A 9,586-nucleotide genomic window follows, 5' to 3' on the forward strand; every position below is an offset into this window, starting at 1 on the left:
GTGCATAAAATACGTACATCTGAATACACCAATGTATGTCCGTATTACGTCCTTAAAAATACGGATGTAATATGGACAGAAAATATGCTTGTATGAGTGGGTCCTTGGAGAAGGAGGAAGGTTAGGGGTTAGCAACCACTATTTCTACGCATAAAGGCATGACCTTTGACTGGGCATTGCATTTCAATAAAGGTCAGGTCTCCAACAGTGATGTCACACGGGCCCACAGCCTTGAAGCCACACTTGGAGTAGAAAGGAACCAGAAAATCTTCACACATTAGCGCGGCCCGCCGTGCAAAAGGCAGGCAACGCAGGTACTGGAGGTAACGCCAGAGCAGGATGGATCCCTTGCCCTGCTGCCGGAATGTGCGATGAACAGCAAGGACATGGATGTGGACTGATGACCCATGTGGTTTGTGCAGCGTGAGGGCATCCTACAAGGAGACAAAGGTGGTAAGCACCGATATGTAGTACTGACGTTTACTAGGGTGTTCTCTATAGTTTTAAGGCTGGGATTACGTGGAGATTTTTTGCAGTGCAATTGTAACTATTGATTGATCGCTGCGGTTCACAGGAGTGTATTTACTTGCTTGCAACTTATTTCCAGGGAGTGCAGCTTGATGGAGTGTAACTTTTGGGGAGTGGCACTACAAAATGTCTCGGTGTAGTCCCAGCCTTATCTAAATCGAGTAATTTTCTGCATAGTACAAATTATCACCATGCACAAACAATGCAGTCTAAACAGTTAATGTAGCAGAGCCAAATGTGTCCATCTGTACATTTATGTATATACTCACACAAGGATCATCAGATCAAAGTGTTATATTCAGAGTACAGGCTCCACAGCACTGCAACGTTTCAACCGTATGACAAAGACCGGATAACGGTTGAAACGTTGCAGTGCTGTGGAACCTGTGCTCTGAATAAAACACTTTAATCTGATGATCCTTGTGTGATTATATACTGATTATACTGCTGCTCTGCTACTACACTATATGGACTGCTAAACTTTGGATCCTGCTGTCCGGATCCTTATGCTGAGCGTGCAACAGTATGTGAAGGTTTTCTGCTCTCCCCTTTGGGGATACAATTGTGTATCTTTGGTGAATTGAATCTGTACATTTATGTGTTGCAAAGAAAGTTCAATAGAACTACTTTGTATCGACTTCAAAACTTCTTAAGCTTTTTCTACCCTATTGATATATAGTACAAGTCTACAGTAGTGTGTGAGTAGTTTTTATTACCTGACTGAGCCTGTCCTGATCCCATAATGAGCCAATGATAAATGCCACAAGACGCCCCTCTTCAAACCAGCCAAGTGACAGCTCCGGGCACAGGGTTAAGAAATGTCTTACTTCGTCCAGATGGAGGGGACATTCCCCAGATACAGAAATGAAGGCTGTGAGAATAGAAAAAGACAGTAGTGAGACTCCAAATTAGAATCACCCCATCTGCAGTCATAGGAACGAAACGGAGCACATGAAGAATCTTAGCGAGAATAACAATGTTTTTGCTTACATTTTCTTAGGCCTATACAGCAGCAGTCACAATGCTCATTGGATATTAGATAGCCGATCCAGACAGTAGTGTGTGCATTATATATGGTGCTTTCAGGAAATCTGATCCAGCTCTATAGCTTGATACTGGTGTTCTATATTGAAATAACCGTGTACTTGGATAGTAAAGCATAGATGTACTACACAATGGTATGGCACACGGGCTCCGGAACATGGATTTCAATTTTATATTGTGGCCCCTGTAAGACAGAGGGTAAACCCCAATTACAAAGTTGAAGAGTAGCATGTGAGAAGCCCCATGGGTGCTCTGCTACGGCTGAAGTAAGGAAAGTACTGGAAATGGCCTCCTGCTATGATACATGCATGGAGCTGTTTGACAGTGCAGAACTGATACCATCATTGCTGGGACCTTGTTTGTGAATGGCGAAACACCAGTTCAGTGCAGGTGCAATGCATTTTGCTGTTAAGAGCACAACCCAATCAGAAGACAATGCAAATTTCAGCATGAACTTGAGGGTTGGAATTTGGCACGATTGGTTTATTGGATGTGTTTTCATTCCACGGGCTCCCAACGCGGATCAGTACCTGAATCACAGATAATAGTGGATGACTTCCTGGGTGACCTACCTGTATTGTAGCAGAAGAAGGTCACTCCGAGTACACTTTCCTTACTTCAGTCATAGCAGGGTCCCATGGGACTTAGACATAGAAAGCAAATTCCTGCTTCTCACACGCTACTCTTCAACTTTACAATTGGGTTTGGGTCTGTCTCTTTTACAGGGGTCACAACACAAAATTAAAATCCATGTTCTGGTGCTCCCAGGGACTTATGCGCCATACCATCATGTAGCACACCCATGCCTTCCTATTCAAAGTACCTTATTATTTCAATATAGGACAGCTGCATTGAGAAAGAGTGCTGGAACAGACCTTTTGACTGCACCCTGTATATGTATGTATGTATGTATGTATGTATGCATGTATGTAATATATGTGTGTATGTAATATACAAAGCAAAGGAAAATATATATACATACATTTAGGGGTAAATTTACTAAGCCTGACATTTCCTGCACCAAGCTTTGTAAGATTGCTCCCAGCGCAATCCTCTTATGCATTCTGTACATAAATCTAATGCTCCAAGGCAGCCAAACCACTACTAACAAGTCCCATCCACTTTTCAGAAAAGTGTCAGGGCCGGCGCAGGGGGACAAAGTGTTGCAAAATTTTTGAGCAAGCGCAGACTTTTCCACTAAAGTATTGTGGAGTAGACCAGTAAGTAAATGTACCCCTTAATTTTTTTCAGGTGCTTTACTGTTTAGTAAAGTATTGTCTGCTGTGCATTCCTATACACTTGTGAAAAAAAAGTATTCTTTTGGCCTCCATTAGCCTCCCATTGACCCATGGTTATGTTCAGCATGAGTGGAGAGCTTTCTCTCTAGACTTTTCACAAAATGTGGTGTGAGCATAGACTTTGATTGTTGGCAGACCCTGCCACAATCTTCCAATAACTTTTTAAACACAAACTGTGCCCATTACTCTGGCAACATACAGCAGGTTGGGCGTCCTCTGTTATTTTACCTTGCCAATTAGAATTTATTTAAAGACCTCTTTACTTACCCTCTCTTTCTATCTCAAACACACTGACTGCATCTTCCGGGGAAAGACAGCGGAATTCACTGGCAGGAAGTGTGTGGCGTCTCTGCTGGCGAGGTGATCGAATGTGGATTGGCTTCATGAAAGGTAGTACATTCACCACAGACATGGCGAGCTCTGTGTCTCTATGACTCCGTACCAATAGCGAATCCTGTTTGGAAATAAGCAAGCACCTGTCAGCATCGCTTATAAAGACTGCTCCAATGACTCAGACAGACAAGGGCACTAACAGTGTCAAAAAGGGGGTACATCACATCCATTTAGGTGTCCGTTCTTCCTTATGAATATTCAAGCATATTTCTACCCTGCAATTGAGAGGTTTTTACATGTTTTGCCGCTATTAAAGCAGGATTTTTTTATATTGTTTGTTTTTCTCCTAAATTTGCCAACCAGATCAGATGCAGAACAATATATACAGCAACCATCAACTGCCTACGGTTTTATACGATCCACTAGAAAATGTAAAGGGGTTTTCTTGCCTTAGAAAGTAATAGCATATTACTGAGTTATTCACGTACAGAGGTGTCAGACCTGATCAACAGAATGAACAGGTCACAACTCTAGATAAATGTTGCAGCCACTTCCCAGTCTTTTGCTGCATGGCGAAGCTCCTGGCCACCTGATGTGGAAGGAATTGCAGCATAGTTTGTGGCTAAAATGGCGCTGTCTTGTAGTTACCTCTATAGTAAGCGGCTAGAAGCACCTTGATAAATGCCCAAAGGACTGGCTGCTGTCCTAGAGGAGTTGAGAATACTCCTTCAACTTAGAAACTCAAGAACAGAATATTTAAAGAGGCTTTCAGGGATTAGAAAAAAGAAAACGCCACTCTTAACAGTTTGAGTCTGATATTACAACACACCCCTATTTAAAAGAGTTTTCTGAGTAATTGTGGGGCATTATATAAAAAATAAATAAAACCAATACTACCCTCCCTGCTGCCGTGCTCTGCATGACGGCTCCAGTCGGCAGAGATGTCACGAGTGGTGTCCCGTAAACCTGCTGAGGGGGCTTCTACATTAGAAGCCCAAGTGACAGGTTTACAGAATGTCACCTGTCAGATTCCGTTTCTATAGTTTTCAGGAACACATCGCTCTTGTGAATGACCCCATTCAAAATTATGGGGTTCATATTCGTGTGAGATTTGTATGCATGAGATTCTAGGCCGCGTGAAACTGGCCTTAGGATGCCTATACACATTGTATATAGATTGTCCGACCCTGTTGATTTTGGCAGAATCAGACGATCATCTAATGTGCAGCCTCCCTGCTCTCCTCCGACAGCAGATGTTGGGGAAGATGAGGATCAAGCAGTGTATGGGTGACCTAAATGGCTTACTAAATTGTTCATTTTGCTCTGGATATCCGATTCTTATTTCAATAGTTCTTCCTGATAAACTTAATGTCATATTGTTTAAACTCGGAAAGAAAGCAATGTGTCCCTGTCTTTAGGGATTAGCTAAATAGCTTTAGAAAGCTTCCATCTATATTTGTATGCTAACTTCTGTGCCTTCATGTAGGACAGGAGGAAACAAAGCTCTTATAGATAGATATAATGTAGTTGACTCTGTTAGGCACGGTATAAGATGGTGTTAAAGGGAACTTCTACCTGGAAAATGGTTTTCATTCCACCACCATAGTATTAAATGGTATAACACAAGTAAGGTAGACATGACTGCATGCAAAAAAAAAATAGCTTTTTGCATTTGCAGAAAATCTTACATTTAAAGGTTGCTCATCGGTTATGCAAATGTGCTACCTCAAGCCAAAGTGGTGGTACAGTCTTCTCTCTGTCACTGCCTAAACTTGGCCTTTACACTTGGTCCCCCCCTACCCCCTCATGTCTTGGCGTCACTGCTGGTATATACCTTGACTTTACCTGGCACAGTGCCCATGCACAGTAATACATAGCAGTAGGGTACACGGTGCATGCGTGAGATTTCAGCATTTACCAGTGTTGACATCAAAACAAAAGGGTCCGGCAAGCAGGTGGAGATGCTGAGCTTAGGCAGTGATGCATTAAATCAGAGAGAAGAGGGCGCCAACTCTTTGACTCAAGGTGATGCATTCACATAATCGTCGCACATCCATCAAAGTAATAATTCATGGAAATGCAAAAAAGCTTGTTTTATACTGCATAACGGTATGGCCGCAGATTAAAAACCATTTTCCAGGTGACCGTTTCCCTTAAAAATGTAAAAAAAAAATGGGATTAACTTTTTTTCATGCTTTAAAATAATTTAGGCCATAGACATTAAAGAATCAGTTTGGGTACACAGGCAGAATGGGTTGAAGAAACATGGCTGCTATCATCCAATACCAGATTCACTCTTGTCTAGTATTCAAGTGAATGGGTCTAAGCTGCAGAACCAGATCCATGAGTTTTCTTACATTTGATACCCACGCAGAAAATGTCATGCTGGGTAACTAAATGCATGGTTGGTGATACAAGCTGGTTGCTTCCAACCATCAATGGACAATAAATACTAATATACCTTCAAAGTTATTTTGGTACTGAAGCTTTTCTTGGCGAGAAGCCATTCACTTCTATGTGAGTTACAGAACCAGTGTAGCCAAGGTGCTTGGCCATTTCCATAAACCACTGCCACTTCTAGGAGCCTGGATGCAGCAGAGCAAGTTTGGGGGAGGAGGGGGTCTCACCTCTGGGACCTGCGCCTATTGGACATTTTATGAAATCTTCTGTCAATATGCCATAAATGACTGATAGAAATATTCATATAAGTGTTGAATATTGTGGACATTTGCAGACAAACCATGGCTTAGATACTGGTAGTAAATGCATCTTGTTAGAAGTATGACTTTTCTATATTCCATTGATCTCGAAGCTGTGGCTCTCCCTAGGACAGCCTGCAGAGCTAAAGCTTTATAAGATGTAGCGCTAAGGACTGCAATGCTTACGGGTCACAAGCAGGAAATCTTCCAGCATTAAATTACAACAAACTTTATTCTGGCTTGATAAAAAGTTGAAAAAATTAGCAAAGATTAAAAACAGGAACACTTAGACATTTCAAGCTATACACTCGTGGCTCTTATCATGACTGAGTCTGCGCTATGACTAAGGGCCACAGCTGTATGTCTCAAAATACATAAGCATTCCTGGTTTTCATCTTTCCTCCTAATTTTTTGCTTTTCATAAAGATAGAATAAAGTTTCTTTCAATTCATTTAAGAGTGCTGGAAGATTTCCTGATTGTGATTCTATATGCCGGGTGTGGAAGCAGTTTTCCACTTCCCTGCACTTCCCTTACTCCAATGCAGACTAATTGGATCTGGTGTTGGAAAACTGGTTACTACTTCTTTGCCTGAGTGGCGTGAATATATGAGCATTAATTCAAAATAAACCAGGTAAAAAAGGACAATCTTATGAATGTTGGGAATTAAAGGGTTGTTTCACCTCGACCACCCTTTTCCACATGCCCTTTGATGACATATACACCTCTTGGAGGTGGGAGCATTCAATTGGGACCTCAGCTTTGAGCCAGGGTGGAGGGACACTAACAAGCTGCAGTTCTTCACACTTGGCAAATTTCTTGCAGAAATTTCTGAAACTGAGAATCCGTTCCATACCCGTGAATGAGGTTGTTTCTGTAGTAGCATGTACATGGCTTTCTGCAAGCCCCATTCATATGAATGTCATGGAAAGTAATAGGAATTTGAGATTATGGTGCAACCTAATAATTATGAAGAATGTAAAAATTGTGCGTTTCAAGGCAAATCACCTCTGCATCAGTAATTCTTATAGGGGCTATACCCTTAAAAACAGTCAATGGATTTAAGTAACAGGTGCAGCCAGCCAATCTAGACACTTTAGAACCCACTAGGTCTCTGCTATCATAGCCATATGTCCAGATGTGACTGAACATTCCTGATGCATGTCCCCAGCAACTACTAAAAAAAGGTGTGTTTCCATTGAAATGCATATATTAGCTGGTAATGCTAATAAATAGAGATGAGCGAACGTATTCGTTTAGGGTAATTTTCGCAGTCGAGCACCGCTTTTTTCGAGTAACTGACTACTCGGGGGAAAAGATTCAGGGGGTGCCGGGGTGAGCGGGGGGTTGCAGAGAGGAGTGGGGGGGGGGGGGAAGAGAGCTCCCCCCTGTTCCCCACTGCTACGCCCCGCTCCACCACGCCGCCCCCCGAATCTTTTCGCCCGAGTAGTCAGTTACGCGAAAAAAGCGGCGCTCGATTGCGAAATCGCCCTAAACGAGTACGTTCGCTCATCTCTACTAATAAAGAAGTTGAGCTAATACTTCTACTTATTTGTACATTCATAGGTATTAGATTATACCTCATTCACATTCTTTTTACTTTCCTTGGTATTGGTCTACTCTTGTGGGTTCTACGATATCTTAATTAGCTGCACCTGTTACTTAAATTCATAGACTGCTTTTGATGGTATATGCTCCTTAAGAAATCCTTCCCTCCGCGAACTTTCATTCTAGCAATTTCCTATTGAGGTTGCTCTACTTCTCCTTTTATCCACTACTACCTATTCATTTGAATAGGAAAGTCACAGAACATTTGCTGGACGGTTTCCCTGTAGGGGCTTTGCTAAGAAAATAAGCAGCCAACTGCAGCTTCCCCTGGCAAAATTAGCACTTTGCCAATGGTCTGAAAAACAAAATCTAGCTGATCACCTTGTATTAAAGAGGTCATTTGTGATTAAATAGAAGGAAATACTCATACAGATATCTACCCCACCTTTCCCATAACCATGCACCCTCAGCCTTGAGAGAGACATGCTGCTAGCAGAGACTTCTCTCCTTGAAGGACAAAGAACTGAGCAGCTTGAAATCCAACAAACCTAATCCTCATTTCTCTGAAGAGCTATAGTTGGAGTGCAGTCAGAATGTTCCTATTCACATAGGATCCAGTGATTAGCCATATGTACATGACACTGGAGCTGTCCAATACTGGCTATCCCCTTTGTCCTTCTGTGAAGCTCCGTGCTATTTCAAAGAGTCTTCAGTTTACTCTCTGTGTATTTCAGCTAAAATATGATAGATTTTCTTAAGAATCCGAAGCCAGCAATGATTTCTAAACGTAGTCGGCTAAAAATGTGCCGTTCCCGAATCGGCTCCATAAATAAAACATCCGAATGAATGGATGAAAATGGAAAGCCAGAACATTTCTACTCAATGGAATATGAACTATCCCACATTTAAAATAATTGTCTAAACAACCCTACACACCATTAATTATTGAGCATAGTGCATGTGAGAAACCTGCGTCACAAATAGAGTAGTCCTATTAATATAATTGCTATGTGTTAATTGTGGAGGAGAGATTTGTAAATGAGCACTTAGAGAGAGGGGGAGAGAAAATATGTACATATGCAATGGACGTGTCTCTACTGTGTGTGTGTTAGATGAAATCGGCAGATAAATAGAGAATAGAGTGAAAATAACCAACCTTACAATTGGAGTGGAGCTGTGCAGGTCCTAAAAAGTTTGTTTGTAACTATTTATGTTATCACAATGTATACTTTTGCATACAGTAAAACTGCTACATTAACTGAGCTTGGATACAGCTGCAAACAACTGAATGATAAGATTAGCTCTGCTACACACATATATATATATATATATATACACACACATAAAGAAAGCTAATCTTGACCAACAAACCTTACCATAGAAAGCATATTGGTGCTGTAAATAGTGATCATACTATGCCATATATGCAGTCAGTATCACAGACTGTCCAATAAATAATCCTGATTTTAGTAATGTGTTAAATATGCCTTCGTAAGAAGAAAGGAAAACTTTTTCCATCACCAATCAGTTGTTTTCAGCCTTTCCCCGAGACTACTCACCTGTGTTCAGCACTGACCTTGGCGGACAGCTCCCAAGTGGGGCCAAGAAGAAGCGAAGGAGAACAGGAAGAACCTGTAGTTGTGTAGGTGTTGCCTGTGTCCACTGATCTCCTGAGCTGCCTGCTTATGATGACATCTTCTGAATTAAGTTGTTTATCACTCACGTGACCGGCCTATAAAGGGTTTAAGATTCTGCCAGCGCCTGCCAGAAAGAATGAGAGAGAAACTTTCACTCCTGTCTGCTAGTACTCTAGACTCTCACCAGTCTTATTGGCTTAAAGTAATTAGAATTTAGCAGATCCTTATCCTCTTGGGGTTGGCACTATGTAAACATATACAGAGCATTTCAATTTTTCTGTGTTTTTTGAATATGTAAGAGCTGATTTATCATGGATATAGCAGATTTTTTGCATTTTACTCTATTGTTTCTAATTGGAAACCATCAGTAAGCAGGCTGGCTACCGCTGCTGGTGGATCTTACTGTGGCTTTATTTTTTACTTTTGTTACGGATTATCTGAATAAAAAGTTTAATTGGGCTTCTTTATGCCGTAAATCTTGATGTTTATTTACTTGAACAT

General features: G+C 41.4%; 1 protein-coding gene across 1 annotated transcript; it reads right to left on the reverse strand.

The window, feature by feature from the left end:
• Positions 1-92: 92 nt before the first annotated feature.
• On the reverse strand, positions 93-9,087 carry AANAT (aralkylamine N-acetyltransferase). The gene is made up of 4 exons (XM_066586967.1): positions 9,008-9,087; positions 3,138-3,324; positions 1,245-1,399; positions 93-434 (listed from the first exon to the last, which is right to left on the reverse strand). Exons 2-4 carry the CDS (start codon positions 3,280-3,282, stop codon positions 129-131), a joined length of 606 nt encoding a protein of 201 aa, XP_066443064.1. The 5' UTR covers positions 3,283-3,324; positions 9,008-9,087; the 3' UTR covers positions 93-128.
• Between the last annotated feature and the right edge of the window lie 499 nt (positions 9,088-9,586).

The sequence above is a fragment of the Eleutherodactylus coqui genome, chromosome 13 (assembly GCF_035609145.1).
Source record: "Eleutherodactylus coqui strain aEleCoq1 chromosome 13, aEleCoq1.hap1, whole genome shotgun sequence".
NCBI classification, from domain to species: domain Eukaryota; kingdom Metazoa; phylum Chordata; class Amphibia; order Anura; family Eleutherodactylidae; genus Eleutherodactylus; species Eleutherodactylus coqui.